This window comes from Lepisosteus oculatus, chromosome 1 (assembly GCF_040954835.1).
Source record: "Lepisosteus oculatus isolate fLepOcu1 chromosome 1, fLepOcu1.hap2, whole genome shotgun sequence".
Lineage (NCBI taxonomy): Eukaryota > Metazoa > Chordata > Actinopteri > Semionotiformes > Lepisosteidae > Lepisosteus > Lepisosteus oculatus.
This window is the reverse complement of record NC_090696.1, coordinates 68,688,402-68,707,091: the sequence shown is the minus strand read 5'-3', so window position 1 is coordinate 68,707,091 and position 18,690 is coordinate 68,688,402. Positions and strand designations below refer to the sequence as shown.

At 39.5% G+C, this 18,690-nt stretch overlaps 1 protein-coding gene across 2 annotated transcripts in view; it reads right to left on the bottom strand.

Annotated features, from left to right (window-relative positions):
• palld (palladin, cytoskeletal associated protein) overlaps positions 1-18,690 on the bottom strand; it is a 128,597-nt gene that overhangs the window by 16,793 nt on the left and 93,114 nt on the right. The window contains exons 11-13 of one of the 2 annotated variants that reach the window (XM_015345516.2): positions 5,038-5,745; positions 2,051-2,186; positions 405-506 (exon numbers count right to left, since the gene is read on the bottom strand). In XM_015345516.2, the coding sequence (XP_015201002.1) occupies positions 405-506; positions 2,051-2,186; positions 5,038-5,745 (946 nt within the window). The remainder of the gene's footprint in view (positions 1-404; positions 507-2,050; positions 2,187-5,037; positions 5,746-18,690) is intronic. The other variant, XM_069191800.1, reaches the window with a different exon arrangement.

Below are 18,690 nucleotides of genomic sequence, written 5' to 3'. Positions count from 1 at the left end.
CGCCAGTACACTCCCCACACACCAGCTATCAGTGGGGAGGAGAACCGTGCGATGAAGCCAATTCATAGATGGGGATTATCAGAAAGCAAAAATTGGTAAAGGCCAGGGGGAAATTTGGACAGGACTTCTCTTTTTGAGAAATGTCCTGGGATTTTTAATTGCACCCAGAGTCAGGATCTCAGTTTACATCTCATCCGTAGGAGGCCACAGGGTGAGCGTCCCCTACTGGTCCCACTAACACCTCTTCCAGCAGGAACCTTAGCTTTTCCAGGAGGTCTCCCACCTGGGTACTGACCAGGCTCACACCTGCTGAGCTTCAGTAGGCTGCCAGCTGTGAGCAGCGGGGTGATAGAGCTGCTGCCACAGTATATCTGTCATGACTTCCCCTCTGAAGCTGATCCTACCTGTGTGGTGGGCTCTTCTTCTGCTTCCTGTACATTAAAGACAGTGGCAGCATTGTCAGCGCCCAGCAGGCGACGAGCCATCTTCTCCTCATATGTTAATCTCTGAAAGCAAGTATTAATGTGTGTCAGCGTTCAGTTAGTGGATAAGTACCAGTGCTGTCCTGCACTCCCTGTAACACTGTAAACCTCAGAGTATTTAAAAGCACATTTGCTTTAGCTAAGCCATGCTAAAAAAGTAAGCTTTTCATGGTCCTATAATATTTTTTTTTACAGGTACCAGTCCCCTTTAACCAGAATTAGGTTTATTATAAATTTGATATCATTATTTACATAAAATTGATTATTTTTTTTCACTAAAGCTGGATTCCTTTTACTAGAAGGCTTAAGGGAATACAGAAAACTTATAAAAATAGAAGCCACCTCGCTTAAAGGTAGTTAAAGGTAGTTATATATTTTCCTCTAACAGATTCATATGTAACCCTTTTGAGTTACATTTTCTTTTAACCCATATAACCCAGTTCCTTCTGGTGAGCTGAACCTCACCAGAAGGTTGTCCATGACAACAACATTTATTAAAAAGTTGTTCTGAGTTCTGCATGGGTAAGTGTTGTGTTCTGTTATTGATTTCAAGTGTTTACACCCATTTCATTTATTTATTTCACTTTTACTATTATTTTATGATGTATAAAATGGCTATTGCTGTCTACGTTTTTTCATAGTACAAATAGTATTTTAAATGTTTTTAAGCAGATACAGTAATGAGCATAATTATTCAAACTAGGAAATGCAAAAAATTACTCTCTATGACCCAAAGATCCCCAAAGAGAAACAGCAAGTAAAGTAACGGGAATTGAAATGAGTTTTTTAAGGGAGCTTAAAACCAAAGTGCACACCCTAATCCTGTCCACTTCCACTACAAATTAATATTGTGTTTCTTGCTGACTCAGTTGTAGGATTGTGTCCGCCTATATTTACCAGTGCAGCAGCTCCTTGGCAAATTCCCTGAGAAAAGGGAGGGGTTTTCATCAACTTATAGTGATAGATGGTTTTTGATTCTCCTCAGCCAGGTGCATCATCCCAATAAATCTTGCTACTGGACTCCCACCTCTTCTCAATCTTTATTACACCTTTATTAGGGTGTAACTGAACTACTGAACTTTATATCGAAGCAAAAGTGTGAAAAGGAAGACCTTATAGGTCCCTTTCCATGGCATGTCACCCTCATTGTGTTTTATTGAAATTACACGATGCTCTGTAACCATTTTCTGGCATCACGTTGCTTATCAGTGTCACCAATTACTAAAGGAGGGATGTGACCCATCTGCCTTCCATTGAAATCTGATGATTTCTAAACTATAGAATTTCCAAGTAAGCCTAAAGCAACATCCTGTGCTGTGCAATGGGATGTAAATGAACACATACTGAGTCATTTTGTTTCAGGTCTTATGACAAGTCATTTTGTGGGATTATGTGTTATCTGTCAGATATTTAGTAACATTATGACATCAGGATGCTATTGATATAAATGTCATGTGATTTTTTCTTAAAGCATCAGTGCGCCTACAGGGTACAGTTATGAAGCATCTGCTTGTTAATACAAGTTAATGGCTCGTTAATGCCTTTATTTTTTGTGAGTACAAGATCACCTGCTGTCCATTGCTTAAACGTTCCTCTTTAAAGCGCAGTTTTCTCTCAAGATCTTGAATGACAGCATCCTTGGTGCCCTGAATCTCAGAGTCGGAAGCAATCCGTGAAGTCCTGACAGCCTTCTTTGAGAATCCCCTATAACAAACAGATCCATAAGAGTTTAGACAATATTGACCTTAATTCTCAGAACACATCTGAGATTTATTGCAAAGTCTCGAGTGTTCTTGTGAATAAAAAAGTTTCTGTTGCTTTTTTAACTCCCTATCTGGTCTTTTAAATCCCTTATTACATTTTGTTGGCTAATGCTTTATTTCAAAGATGCACTGTATAGACCATAGAAAAATATAAGTCAGCACAGTAGTATAAATTTAATTTTTGTTACATATAAAATATAAATGTTAACTCTTTATATACATTTTTACAAGCCTCATAATATACAAACAGTAATATACATATAGTTCAGGTGGGTAGCTGCGTCAGCATGCGTAGGCTGCAAAGGAACAAGTAATAGGTTTATTCCATGCTGAAAAAAAGAAGAAAGAGAACACAACGTTTCGGCCGTGGAGCCTTCTTCAGGTGTTTATTCCTTTTGTTTTGACGTGCAGTCGACACCTGAAGAAGGCTCCACGGCCGAAACGTTGTGTTCTCTTTCTTCTTTTTTTCAGCATGGAATAAACCTATTACTTGTAATATACATATAACATACACGGTATACATTACGTTTAAATAATGTTCTTAATCTCATGGTAAGCCTTTCTAGATTCTAGACAACATACTGTATAATGATTTTTAGGATTATTAAGTCATAATAAAATTTTTCAATTTCCATTAATATGTAAAGTTGTTTTTAATGCTGAGCCCCACACCAAGGAGCTGTGAAACTGGCATTCAGGAGCTCCACCGACAGTCAGGCTCTTCAGGCTGTCAGAAAAGACAAGTGGACCTTAATCACTTGTCAGCTCCAACTGACAAGCTAATTGAAAATTTGCCCATATACAGTACTGTATACTTGCCCCTGACGTGACTGCAGACATGTTTGCAGTTCTCAGGCTATTTGCTCTTGTTCTTAAAGTGACTTAGAATGAACTGAAAGGCTGTAGTTTTATTCCTTTTGTTTTGACGTGCAGTGGCAGGTCACTCTACTGTTTTGGATAAGATTCTAAACTGAAGCACCTCCTGTATGATGTTTGTACGCTCTCCCTGGGTTTTGGGGGACTTCTTGGGATGTTCCGTCCCCCCCCCCCCCAAAGACATGATGTCTAGGTTGGTTTATCTCTCTAAATCAGTGGGGTAGATCTTCACGCCCCGGAGAACTGCAGCGTGTTCAGGATGGCATTCCGCTTCTGCATGCTGTAGCTGAACTAATCATTAGCCTAATGTACTGTCAGTGTAGCACATTTCTTCAGCTGTTGACAATTTAGAGAGAACTAGAAAACCTGCTGGATTCCAGCCCTTGAGGACTGAAGTGGTGTTCCTCGGCTCTAAATGGCCCCTGCCTGTGCTTGGCTGTGTTCAGTTGCACAGTAATGGGAGAGGCTTTGAGTTTCCGTGACCTTTACCAGGAATAAGATTCTTTCTGATAGGGGTTTCGACTGAATGTATCTGCTTGGAGATGACCATTAACATCAGAGAGGGCCTGTCCTTAAATTGTCTGAATGTCTAACCTCCTTCTTGTCTTTTTTTTGCTCTAATCCCTCCAACTTTGACCCTGCTATCTTGGCATTTTCTTGTTCCTATTTGCTGACAGATTCGGTGCGATACATTATCTCAGCTCTTGGGCGCAAGAATGTGAGGCACTGCAAAGATGCAAAGCAGCAGGGCTGAATCACTCCATGATGAAAAACAAGGGGGTATGAGCCAACATCTTTTGAAAACGTATCGTTCTTACTTTACACTGAAGCCTGGCCTGATAAAATGTTCATCACATAACAGGAAAACAGTGATTTCAAAATGGTGGATGCTGCACATTGGTGGTGGTGGAGGGGAGTCCCCATTACCTGTAAAGCGCTTTGAGTGGAGTGTCCAGAAAAGCGCTATATAAGTGTAAGCAATTATTATTATTATTATTATTATTATTATTATTATTATTATTATCTAAATGGAAGAGCAATTTAGTGTTGTGCCTGAATAGTATTGAATTCAGCCTCCCAATTCATGCAACAAGGTCTGCTTCATTCAGGGTGCCACGCTAAGTAGCGCTATCACTGAAGTTTTTTAAAAAAAGGTTTATATGAATTGCGCTATATGAAAGTATCCCCTGCCTTATTTTTTTTACAAAATGTTATTTTTCAGACTTATCTGCACCGTTGCCCTTCTAGGCCAATAAATTAAACCACAAATCTAGGCTTAGCATCTAATAGAATGCGTAGCATCCCTGTGTTTACATGAACCTAAAACATGCTTTCAAAACCATCTTCAAACATCTGTATCATAATCACAAAATGTAAAACCTAAGGGTGGTTGCAACAGACTCCCTGGATTCGAGAGGAAATTTCATTTTAGCAGATCTGTCTTTTCTACCGAGGCCTTTAAGCAGTTAGGCTGCTTCTCCCTTGACGTTACCTACCTAGTATGTGTAAAACGCTTGCATACTGATAACACTAATAATAATATTCCAACAGGACTTTTACATCAGTTAATCATTGGGTATATGAATCTGTGTTTGAATTATCTGATTGAATCCATTAGTTCTACAGTATGGTGCCTCAGCGTATCTAAAGCACAGTGTTGTCTGTATTATAAGAGAAGTGTTTTCTTTTTTTTTAATGGCCGACTCCCTGTAACTATATCAATGTAAATGTTTATGAGAGGAATATGGCGATTTCGGGGGGGGTGGGGGTAAAAACGTTGTGTGCGTCAAGCTGTAAACGGCTGTGCCTTTGTGCTGAGCAGCTTAGTATCGAGGACGAATGAGGGCTCCGACAACGCGTGCGGTTCGCGTTGAGGCACTGCTTGGATAGCAGAGTGCCGACAGGTTTATACTCACATGGGGCTGTTTCCCTTGGGGAGGCCCAGGGCATTGACTGGAGGCGGTGGGGGAGGCTGGGAGGGAAGCATGGAGCTGAGGAAGACGGCCGAGGTCTGCTGCGGAGAGAAGGGGGAACTTCTTTCCTCAGAGGAGGGGGCCGTTGCGGGGCTGACGACAGGCAGAGGAGGAGGGGGTGGAGGAGGCAGGGGAAAGTTGTCCGGAGCAGCCAAGGAGGTCGGGGAGCCCAGGAACGGCGGAGGAGGGGGAGGGAAGGAGGGCGACACCGGCGAGCCGATGCTGTCGCTTTTGTAGGGGTACGAATGCTGGAAGGGAGGCAGGCTGACTTTGTTCAGCTGCTTGTGAGGGCTCGGCGGGGAGAGCGGAGAGGGCAGGCTGGAGCCGGATGAGCCAGAGGAAGGGGTCATGTACCCCGAGGAAGAGCCCCCCGCCGTCTGGGCCGCGATGAACTGCTTGGGCCGCGCGTAGTTGAAGGTGCTGCTGCTCTGCATGCTGTTGGCCGGGCCGTGCGAGTTGACGAGGCTCATGGGGGCGGGGGCCTGCTGGCTGCTCTCCAGCTCCTGGAAGGAGGGAGGAGGCGGAAGTGGAGGAGAGGGAGGTGGGGCCGGCGGCGGCGGAGGCGGGACTTCCGGTGGCTGCCGCGGATGAGCGGCCTCTTGCTGCTCCTGGAGGATCTGGTTCTGCAGGTGCTTCAGTTGCTCTGGGCCTCTGTGGAAAGCAAGAGATACGTGCTGTCAGAGTACAAGAATAAAATGTGACTAGTTTTGGGTCGTATTCCATAACTATACAAAAGGCTTTTTAAAAAAATGACTTAAAACTAAGTAACTAATTGTTTGCATGGATGTAAATGTAGTACAAAACGTAGTATTTTATGGCCGTGAACTGAACAAAAGCAAGTTTATTTGACGAATGATAGTCTTTTTGGAAAAGTAAATGATTCACATGGAGTTTGCCGATTTCCATGTCAGGCATAAATTGTACATGATATGCACTTCCTCAGTGGAGAACCATTCTGAAACGAATTAACAGATCTACTTCTTTCTATTTTGATAAGCCTTACTGTGTATCCAGGCCTTCAGTACAGTGCAAAGGTCTTCAACCAGAAATTAAATTCCTAACTAAATCAGGAATCACTATCCAGCCCTTTGAGTATTTTGAATACTTCAATCAGGTCTCCTTGTGAACTTTTTGTTCCAAAGAAGACTAGGACATCTCTTATTGCCCGTCAGTGCGGGGCATTCCTTTAAGCCCCAGAATGTATCTGGTTGTTTTCCTGGTCTTCACAAGACTAATCCCAGAGCAGCAATATATTTTTTGTTGCAAGCAACCAAACTGTACACAGTATTCTAAATGAGACCTGATTAGTGCATTGCACAATTTTAACAAAATCTCCGGATTTAAATGCTGCACTTTCAACTGTGTATTATAACATATCCTTTTGTTTCTTATTGCCTCACTGCGTTGTCTAGAAGACAATGTGTCAGCATAAATACCTGTCTGTAACCTATTCAAACTCAAGTGTTTCCCATTTCCTATATATACTGTATTTGACTTTTTTGCTCTGTGCATGAAATACTCCGCACTAAGCTACATCTAGGGGTCACAAACCAGGTTGAATCTGATCTAAATTCATACATCAGTTTCCATTTTCTTATCAGATATTCCAATTCAGGGTGACGAGGGAACACAGAGCAACTGGTGCAGGACAGGGGACGCCATGGACGGGACGCCAGTCCATCGCAAGGCGGGCAGGGACAGACACACAGTGTCAATTTTCCCAGAAGCCAATTAACCTACCAGTTTTCGGACTGTGGGAGGAAACAGGAGCACCTGGAGGAAACCCATGCCAATACAGGAAGGATATACAAACTCCACACAGACAGTACCCAGGTCCAGAGCTGAACACAGGGCCGCAGGGCTGTGAGGCAGGAACTAACCACTGCGCCACCGTGCTGCCTTCATCTTATTTCTTTAAAACATTTTAGTTTCCATGATATCCATTCTAGAATAAAAAATAATAGTAAAAATGTCTTCTAAGTATTAATAGGCTAGTAATTATTGTCTGTTAAGGAACTATTGCTTTCAACCATGATTTCGTTACAGTCCCAAATAACACCGTGGTCATTAACCTACTGTATATGAATGTTAATCTTCTGCAGCCCCATGTAATGCCATTCAAGACGCATCTAATCTTGTCGCCTTGTGGGAGCATGGAAACTGGAGTTGCTGAGATCTTATAAATATCCCGTACTAAAAGTGTAGGCCATACGATCCTTTGCCTAGGGTCAGGTTGTAGTCTATTAACCCGAAATGCACTGAAATCCTCCAACTTTCGAAATGATCCAGTGTATTTTCAGATTTAGACACAAACAAGGAAATTTGCATTCATTCGAAACGATCATGTTATTTGTTAGTGAAAAGACCACACCAGCTGTACCAGTGGATACTAATTGAAGTCTTTATTACCAATGCTGATGAGAGGGCAACAGTGCTAATGGCTGGCGGCGTGTTCAGCAGTAGATGGTCTGGATTAATTTGCAACAAGGAGAGGTTGTGTCAAAAAAGGTGTTTTTTTTCCATAGTTCCTGTCCTTTTTTTTCTTGTCCAGGATAAAGAACACACAGATCAAAATAGATTTCCGAAACTCGTTTGTTGAGCAGACAGGGTATTGAACTATTCTTTACATATAAAGGAAATATTGCTGGTGTGGAAGAAGCAAGATAAGTAATTGTACCGAACAAGTACGTGCAAAGGCTGTTGACAGGCTAACGAGAAGCTCTGAGCTGGTTAGCTGTTTCCACCCTTGTCAGTCCTTCTTTTGACAAGGGTAATCAGGCAACTGAGTACAAACGAAGCCCCTGCGTCTTACTCCTCATGTTATCAGTGTTCTTGCAGAGATCTGCAAGCTAACACGTCTCCTGCATCTGGATATGAAACCCAAATGCCTGGGTGGTAACAGTATGCTCTTTAAAAACGTGGCACGACTAAAAGCTGTCTCTAGTTTCAGACAGAAAAATTTACAGTCTTGTTTTTTCATTGGAACAGAGCGCACACTGGCTCTTTGTGGGATTAGCGGTAGTCTTTTTTTTTGTTTAGCCTTATGTAAACGTAAATGAAATGTCTCTCTCATTAGCTGGGTTTTGCTACAAGCCATGGGATTATACATATACAGTTTATGAAGGGAAATTGATTATGACCCCAGGTCTGACAAGGACAGACCCATTGGCTGCACCTGGCACAGGGAAGAGTGGAAAAGCCTTGAAGAGATGACACAAGACACCAATGTTTTATCATCAGCTCAAGCAGAAAATAAAACTATTTCAGTGACAAAGACTCATTTTTTCCTCCTTTGTGGTCCTTCAGAGAACGCATCAGCATGTGTTAAGTCAGAGCCTGAATTGCAAAATCACTTTTGTTACAACTGCGATCTAAATATGTTATTATACCCTAATTTTCACTCCTCCAGTATGTGCAAATAACACTGTTTAGTACAGACTGATCCCACAAACTATATAATTTTTCGTGGTGGGAAAGCATCCTGCTTTGTACCCTGCACTTCTGGGCTAGGCTCTGGGTTTGCAGAAGTAAGTGTTTGATAATGGATGGGTGGATGGATTAACAAGGTTTAATTTCACTAAAAAGATCAGAGCTAAACAGCAGGAATGCACCGTTGTTTTACAACAGTGCATGCTGATCCAATACCAGCATTTCTAAATGTTTTATTTAGGTGCCTTGTTTTTTAAAATAAAGATACTGCATTGAACATCATTTGCATGATGCAGGTGCCTCAGAGTAGATGATGTGAAAGCTTGTTTTTATGCAATCATATGAGCACTTTTGATTCCATTGTCACTTTGATTCGGGAAGTCAGGAGAACTGCAAATCCAGTCATGACTGTGGCATATTGAAACAATTCTTCTTAAACCCACAGGATATGTTGTGCAAGTATTACTTATTTGGTAACCATTGAAGATCTAAAAAAAATCAGTGTGAATCCTTAGGACGACATTTGTTTCTTGTATGAAAAGGCTCTATGACAATAATAAGTAATTATATTTATTAAAAGAACAGCAGCTAAAATATTGAATAACACCTGGTGTTAGAATTTGCTACTTTTATTATCTGAAAATACATTACAAACCCACAAATTTATCTCAGAGACCAATAATTAAGGTTTGGAAGAGTATACTAAATTCATTTTGGGCTGAAAGCCATTATTAAAATGAATAAGACCAAACTGAGCTTTCAATTTGCGTTGTAATATAGTGGAAAAAACAGCTTTTTGGGAAGACACCATCTTGGCTCAAAACCCAATGCTCCACGGTATGGCCTTAAGCCAAGATGGCCACCTGATAATTGAGAAGAACAGCAGAATTCAACGCAGCTGGCCGGATTTGAGTCTTTTGCACTCAGAAGAAGTAGAATCCCACATGAGGGAACAGAACTATCAGGGTAGGGTCGGTTGGAAGTAGCCACATCTCTGAGATTAATAAGAATCCTGATCAATCCATCTGAGGAATAATTGAGATCTTGTCTAGGTTTCAGCAGGGAAGCAGAGAGAGATAGGTGGTCTAGTAGGCTGGCTAACAGGGCTGAGGGCCTCAGAGGGATACGAGATACTGAGGCACCTAGGTCTTAGACTAGATAGTTGTGTGTGTAGCCCTCAGTAGGTGCATGCTACTGAGGAACAACTTGGCTTGCTGCACCAGGGCTAACAGGAGGTGTTGGCACCCAAAGGAGTGGGGCAATGCCTGGCAAGGAAGCAGTGAAACTTGGCACAAAAGATGAAGTGCAATGACTCCCTGTGTTCCAGTGTGGAGTCTGCATGGTGTGTAGGGGGAAGAGGATGGAGTGGAGGGTCTGTAATACAAATTGTCAGGAGTGCGTTGTGTCCAGTGACGTAAGGAGGGCAGCGGAGGGATCCTCCTGTGTGTTGGTGTCAGATGTGTCATATGTGAGAGCGAGAGTGATGTGTGACAGAGAAACAATGCGTGATATTGATATTGACATTTATATTGTAATAGAATCTCCAACTGAAGTTCTCATTAGCAAGCTACTTTACAGCACAAGGATGAACAGGACTCTTGTCTGCTTTATCTTTTAACGTCATCAGTCCTGCTGAATGGTCAGGTCTTGACGAATCATAACTGTAAGAATTTCATAATAGCTTCACATAAATCCGTACAAGCAGCTACCTTTTAAACATGGCTATCTTTCGCACACTGGTAGCAGAGACTACCTCTGTCTCAGATTACATTTTTTTTGCTCCAACTTGGACATGGAAAATCATTCTGAAACCCCTCCTTCCTCCGTCACCCCCTTCCTTTCCCTACCCACACAAAAACATGTTTCAGAAATAGTAACTACAGTGATACACCTCAATATAAATATTTAGAATACCACGGGAATTCCAGCGACGTCTTAGTGTTCTGTTGGGAACTGACTAGACAGAATGGTAAAAACTGGTTTCCATTTGTAAAAAATGCTTTCAGTTCTAAGTACATCAGCAGTTAGCAGACCAAGAGACCAGGCTAAAGTGATAACCCTCTTAATTCTAAAATGCATTAGTTAGTGAGTGAATTTTCAGAAAAATATTGCCGATTAATATGATTACTATTTATCTCAATTTACAGGTACTCTAGATGGTGCACATTATAGTGCAGGACAGTTTTTCTACATCGATGTGAAACTCAGAATCCTCCAGAATACGTGAATACTTTTTAATAGAATTTGAGCTTGAGAGCTAAAGATGATGCAGGATAGTATTGAATATTTAACTCGACATGAAAAAACATTCAAACTTTTGCAATTCAGCTACGTGGACAAAAGCTTTTAAGTATGGAAACCTCAACAGAGTTTTTTCCAGACCATAACTATTTTCCCAGACACCCAGAGTGTTACACATTATTTGACAATACTGTAGGTAATCTTCCAGCTTTAAACTGTTTACAAGCAAACATATCCTGTATGAATGCCTAATGCTGTTTGATCACAATAGTACATAAAACCATTACATGTGGGCTCTTTGTTTCTAATTGAAATACTGATATTTCAATCTATACAGGTTTCAGACATTTTATAATGATATATTTAGTTTTGGCATCATTAACTCCTTTTTCCTGTACGACGGTTAGCCTGTCATATCAGAGTCAGTTCTTGTGTGAGTATGGAAAAACAAAATGGTATGCTATATGAGCACTCAATATAGTGCACTGGCCACCATCCATAGCAAGAGCATGGTGCACTGATTTGATATTAACTTATTTCTGCAAGTTACAACTGGGAGCTTTGTCTCTTGATAGTGGTGACATAAAAATGTAATAATCAGATGAAAGGTCTTGAAGATTCGATTCCTTTCCACAGAATGTCCTTTCTATAAAATTTCTATTAAATAAATACTTCCATAAAAGTACCTGCTGCTTTTAATATTGCTAATTGCATGCCTAAAGTAATATAGTACATACTACTGTATGTGTGTTATCTTGATAGGTGATATATATTTGAGTTTATCAGCATTCTGCATTACTGGGTGAGTTGCTCTCCACTATATCAGATATTTAAAGGCATACATTTATGTTATGGTTTAATTTAAATTCCATTGAAAAAGCATGTTACTTACTGTGGAATGTGTTATAATCCACACGTGGCTACTCATTAAAAAACCAAATGAGAGGAATGTGCTTTTTGGCCTCTAAAGTCAAATAGATCTGACAGGTATTTCATGAAAGGTTATGCCGATGTCACTTAAAAAGTCTCTAGTTTTAACCCTGCAGATTTTTCAAAATACAGGGTGCGATTAAATTGGTTCCATGTGTTGATAAACAAGGATGAAGTTTCATCTAGAAAGTACAGGGAAATCCTACATACACCCCATACTTTAAACATGTAATTAAAACTGCACAGGTTTTAAACAGTAGGATTATCAAGCAAAATGCAGCTTCATTTTTTAAAACATATGCACATACTGAGAAAGCTTCTGTTGAAACCCTAATACCAATCAGTATGACTACTGTATTTCCAGGATGCTTATTTTTGGTTTTAGGAGTATGTTAGTAAGATCAATATTTGACAAGCATATCGTCCATACAGTACCTACTCAAACAAAACAAACACAAGGAAATGCATAACTTTTTTAATGGGTGCTGTTTTTGGCTTAAGGTGGAAATCTGTTAGAGTTTGAGATTGAGAATATTTCTTATGTGGGAGTATCCTTTCTTGAGGGATAATATGCATTCTTAAGCAATTCATGCCAATGACTTCTTTTCATTACAGTATTTATCAATACAATTATTTCAAAACTTCTCACACCTTCTGCTGTCTGGATAAATATGTAGCAGAGGTCAGTTACTTGAATTTTTCACATTTGTTTGTCTGTACAATATGTACAACCACCAGTAATGCCCTGCTCCTGTTGGTGCATTTTTTGCATTCTTTGTTGTTACAGCTACCACTGACATTTGGAAGTAAATACTATGAACGCTTTTATAGGAATACCTTGGAATCACTTGAAAGAACATCGGTAACCTCCTGCAATGAGTTTTCCCCTTTTTGGGTTCTATTTTTATGTGCTCGCTCCAACCAAATGGTCACTTTATTACTTCATTGCTTCTATTTGCTCATTATTTCAAACAGCCCTGTTTACTGTTGATGTATGTCAGGGAGTTATGTGATGTTCTCCAAATTCAGCTCTTTAGCATAAAAGGTTTTCTTAATTGTTTCCATCCCACATAAGCTTCACATTGTATTAAACCCTAGCTACGTTTGCTAAATATATCTGAAAGTTTTTTTTTCAGGAATGTTGCTTGTATAAATAATTGAGGACGACTGGACGTTTTCCAGTGAAACTTACATCATTCTTCCTTAAATGGTGATCTTTCTCTAAATAGAACAGCTACATTCAAACAAACATGCCCATTCATTTCTGAATGAGAAACGTCTTCACAGCTCTCCTAGCTTAGTATTTCACATAGATTTAATAATATAAAGCTCCAGATTTTTCATGTTATTCATTTCAATGTATTGCTCTTAACAAATACTACTCACGTTTAACGTTTTAAAAATGAATGGGGAAGGGCTGTATTTAAAAAAGCAGTGTCAAAAAACCTGCCTATGGCAAATGATTGTTTTGACCTGCCAAATGATTGATTTGTTGAATTCATATTTGCTTTTCAGAACTGATCACTTTTTTTTGTTAAGACAGTAAGGTTTTGGATTGATATTAAGAACTGATTCTTGTCTTGCTATTTTTTTCCTTTACATTCTATTGCTTATTGGAAAATGAATTGTTTACAAAGTCAATCCAGTCAACTTCCTTAGTATCAACAGTGAAACACAAACTACAGGTCAGAAGTGGAAACTACATGTAAGTACATTTAAATCAGAGAAAAGGAGAAACTCCTTTCCCCAAATGGTTGTGGGAGTATGAAACAAGCTACCTATCCATGTTGTTGAACCCAACAAACCCTGGGTTTTCAAAGAAGTGGCTGGATGTAATGTAGCCCTTGAATCAATTACAAAGAAGCTAGATGGGTTAGATGTATTTTTATGATGTTGTATTATTTTTATGTTATTACATTTTCCAAAAATAAAAGATCAAAGTGTTATGGACAGAAACCCAATATGTCTTGACAGAGCTCTACATTTAAGAAAAACGTGTGAAAAATACTATATAAAATGTCTTATCTGCTGTGTGAAATTCTAGTGTGGCTGGAAGGCTTGGCTGGTTTAACGAACATGCAGAATATGACATGTCAACAGACCCACATTATATCAAATGAAGTAATTGTATATGCTACAGATCACCAAGTCCTTCAGAACTGATAGTGACATACAGTACTGTATTTACAAACAAATCTGCTTATGCAGAAATGAAGTGTAATCTAGGCACCTACACTACACTTATGATTCAACAGATGAAAGTGTTGGTGAACTTTGGAAGAGGTACATCAGCATTTACCTTATAAATGTGCGCAGACACCTATCGAAACACCTACTGAAAATCAGCAATGGTTTATTTTAAGGGGAGGTTTTGACAAAAGCCTGCAGAACTCAAAAAACCTATTCATAGAAGCCTTTCTTGATACATTCCTTCAGGGCTGCAGTTATCCTTCTTATTGTTGCTATTGGCAGACAAACTTGTTTTTCTTTAATGGACAAGTCCTACGCTGTTTTGAAAAAAGAACTGTGGAGGGTTATGAAACTGACTCCAGATTGGAAGTATTCAGACCATGTAAACGTTCTGAAAGATGAGTCTCCTAAACTCCTAAACTGCGAACCCGGCTAGTAGTTATTGGGAATCCAACACAGCAGTGTGATAGAGACAGAAGACAAATCAGTTTATAAATTGGTGGACCAGAGACTTCCTATCAAGTTATTGGAGAAACAGAAGAGACAGAATAGCACACATATGCTGTACAGAATTTTGCACAGAAAACAAATAATAAAAACATGACCCAAATCTTAATGTATTTCTGAACACGAATCTAACCAACTAGTTTCATACTGAAATCAAGATGAATATAAATGAAACATCTGGAAAATATTCAAGCGGTTTAATCATTCCTAACAGGTCACTGAATGAACAAGCGCATCGAGTTTCAGAACACCTTTTTTGTCCGTCATTTCATTCTTGCGCTTTATGTATGAAATCACATTCGAAGATTCGCAAGTTTGTTATACACTGTCATGCTACAGTGTTTTAGTTTTAACATCTGCTGCGGGTGTCTCAGTGAAGTTACTTGCAGTGTTTCCACCCATCAAAAGGAGCTGCATTTCACAAAACATGTTCCATTACGTAAGAAATTCCTCCCATTGGAGTCAAAGGTTGTGACAGCTAGATCTAAGCATTTAAGGAAATCATTCAGCTGCTTATAATCATTTAAGAAGATTAAATGAATAGATGAAAAACACTCCTTATTCCTCCTCCCTCCATTTCTTCTGTAAAACTGCTGATACACTGTTATGGCTGAGATGTTAGGCAGGAGACACTGACTGGTTGTACACCAGGTCTCTTCCTATAATGAAGGTACAGAGCTGACTTCAAGGCTTCAGGACTAACGTTGTCTCCAAGCTGCAAGTCAAAGAGTTAAGGTCAAGTGTTGCTGTTGTTACAAAGCCTTCATTTCCCAAACTTATGGGTCAGTGGCAACTGTTCTGGTAGCGTGGGGGTCATAATGAAAAAAAAAAAACTGACTGATCTCTGGAGGGGGAGGGGAATACATATATGCCACAAGAATATTTACAGCGTAAGAATAAATAAAACCAACAAATTAATCAGACAAAAACCCAGCATTGTGGCAAAGGTAGAGACGATGTGTGGAAAGGGTACATAAACAACATACTGTAGAGTTCTTCAAATACGAAACCAACTAGATAAATGCCACACTCCTGAAACGTAACTCACACATTAGAAGTGTCCATTGTGTCCCCTCAGCTCTTACTCCCTACTCTGATGCACACAACTGTGCACTTTTCAATCTGGACAAGACAATTAGAGATGCAGTGGTGAATCAACCACAAGAGAGAGAGTTCAAGACAATTCAGGCAACACAATGTACTGGTCATATAAGTCATGCTCCAAGACAATTCAGGCAACACAATGTACTGGTCATATAAGTCATGCTCCAAGACAATTCAGGCAACACAATGTACTGGTCAGTAAAAACAAACTTATACTCCCAGTGCTAAATGATCTCTTTACAAATGTCAGGAGCATACAACTGTATAAAAAGTCAATGCAATATGTGCTAATGGTGTAATCTTTGTGTAAATTGCCTGACTAAAGGTTTTGTGTTGGTTTTTGCATGTATGAGTTGTTTTTGTCCACATAAATGTACATTTCATCATCAAATAGCTAATGTGTAATACAAATCTGTATTACACATTGAAGATCACTTGTAGCCCCTAATGCAAAAAAAATATATTATTTTTAAGGGAAAAAAAAAGAAAATTATCCTCCTTAAATTTCATTTCCCTTCCTCCTTTTACTTTTCAAACATTATATCATACGATTTTATAACAGGAAAAGCGAGTCTCTTAATGCAAGTCATTTTTAAGGAATTTCCCTTTTCATTACCAGCTTGACTTTGCACTTTCCACGTCTCAGATCCCCTTTGCAAGAAGACTCCCAGTAAAGTGCTTAGAAATATTTAATTTTATAGCCTCCCATTTAAGCTGCTGTTTATATAAAGTTGACATCTTTTAAAACCCTCAGCTCTGTAACTAACAAGAGGGACTTTCATGTTCTCCGCAAGCAAGCTCCCCTGTGGCAACAGAGAAGCAAAACCACAACAAGACAGGAAATTATAGCGTGGAAATAGATCCTAATGAGAGTCTGCTTGCTTACGCTGCTCCATAAGATACGTGAAAAAAAGACGCTGCTTGAGACCTGTCTCCCCTCTCCTTTTACCTGGCGAGCTCGTGTGCCATGAAGAGACGGTTATGACATTGCCTGACTCCCCGGTTTCATCTGCTTTCGATAAGAGGCGTACCTCAAAGACGGATACCTTGTTTATAAAGTCGCTCAGCAGAGATTAAACACAGATCTGAAGAATCTGTAATTACCCTTCGTGGTGCATTCTGGCACGAGGTCTAAATCTAGGTCATGCAACATACCGTATAAAACATTTTGGATTAGGTACGGTGATTTTTATTTACTGTTCTGTAAGTTTCTAAATAGTGGCCAAAGCAGAGTGATCGGATTGAATATTCGTCTTTGGCCTTGTTGCTTTAATGCTGTGAACCTTCCAAACAGGGGCTGGTCCAAGCCCTCTCATCCTGCCTGGCAGACTTATCTCAGCTCATGCGCTGCAGAAGTGGACCCGCCCTTCCCAGCAGTACCTCCAGCACAACGTGCTTTTCATGCTGCGCTGTGAAGGGATGTTTGCTGCTGTTGTGTATTGCACGGGTACAGTATGTTTGGTTTCAGCAAAACCGTGCACAACTGACGTGTGACTTCCAGAGATCATGCTGCTGACATGCCATTAAATATCATGGATAAAAATAGATTGAATTATACTGTACATGACATGCTTGCAATGCTAAATATCTTTTTTTTAATTTAATTGAGGTAAAAATCTGAAACAGTCCACCTTCATTCTAAAACAGGCATATTAATGCCTGTAAAATAATATACAGTAAAAGAAACGTAAAATGCATTTTCCAATATCAAAGAAGAGATACAAGCAGCTTGATGTGAAATGCATATAAGTCATGCTCCACAAGTTTTTTATCATGAAGATTATAATGTACATATTTGCATTTGCATGGATTTTGCAAATGTTTGTCTATTTCTTAAAATGCAAGAATAGCTTTCAATTTTTTAATGAAAAATGCGTGCATTTTGTTGTTGCTTGTTGTTGCTTGTTTTAGTTGTTGATTGTTATAGGGACATGATTCATTAGTATGCTTTTAGTGATTGTCCTCATGATTCACAAAGGATGTACCAAAGAAGCCATTTATCTGTTCTCAAAGGATGAGGGCTTAAACAGGTTGCGACTATTCAGAATTTAGTAACTCACAAAAAGGAATGGTTAGGCACACAGAACTGGATTATCATTGCAAGATTACCTTCACTAATAACAGATCCTTGGCAACCAAAGCCTTTAAATAAATGAATATGACAGAAAAAACTAAACAAAAAAAAGGACAGAGAATGTGGGATTGTTGAGCACTGAACATCTTCTCATAAATCACCGTGGAAAAAATAACGTCATTGATAAATCCTTCTTCTCTTTTGGGCTACAAATATTTTTAGGGGGGCAAGATTAAGACTTCATGTCTATATGCACATGCTTAAAACCAGGCTATGCAAAACACACAAGAATAAGCTCTTTGGTAGAATCCATAGCTTTGATCTTCAGTCATTTTAAGGCTTTATTAAAACAACGACTTTGCTCCATCAACATGTTTCTTGCGTGGACAGAAGTCTAGCTGTGCTGTGGTGGCAAGATATGTGACAGTTCACCCCTTCATTTATTAAAAGAGCAGAGTGCACATTTGCTGGTACAGTATAAACAAAGGGTTACAAATGAGATAAGGCTGTTTGGCTCATCTAGTTTGTTTGGTTTCTAGCAAGAAATGTACATTTGTACCCATTTATACAGATGTTCATTTTCCTAAAGCAGTCAGAGTGGAATATGTGCTCAAGGGCACAACAGTCATCCAGTTCCCACACACATTTTGAGTCCACAACCTGCCAGTTCGTCTAGAGTGCTAACCACTGCTCCACTTAGATAGTTTAAATTCACACTAAGGCAGGGGTGTTGAGGAGTATTCACTATGAAGAATGTGTGAGAAATAGGTGGAGTAATGGGTTTGGAACTAAAAGTAAATATTGTGAGCACTATAAAGAGCTTTTACAGCAAAACTCACACTACTCCTCACACTACTATATGTTAAACTGTTAACCTTTTCTATTAGCTAACTCTGCCAGCTCTTAATTGTCTTTTTTATGGTATATTTGCTGACCCATTAACTGCCCAATGTCAAGAAAGCTAAATAAAAGAATAAAAGTCAAAACTCTTAAAGGGGTAAAAAAAGTATGAACGAATAAATTAACCGTTTTGGATCATTCGGTATGTTCAAATCATCAGGCCTACATTCAGCTTATTAAGCAGAAATGAAAAAATGAGTGGACAATTTTGTTTTAAAAAC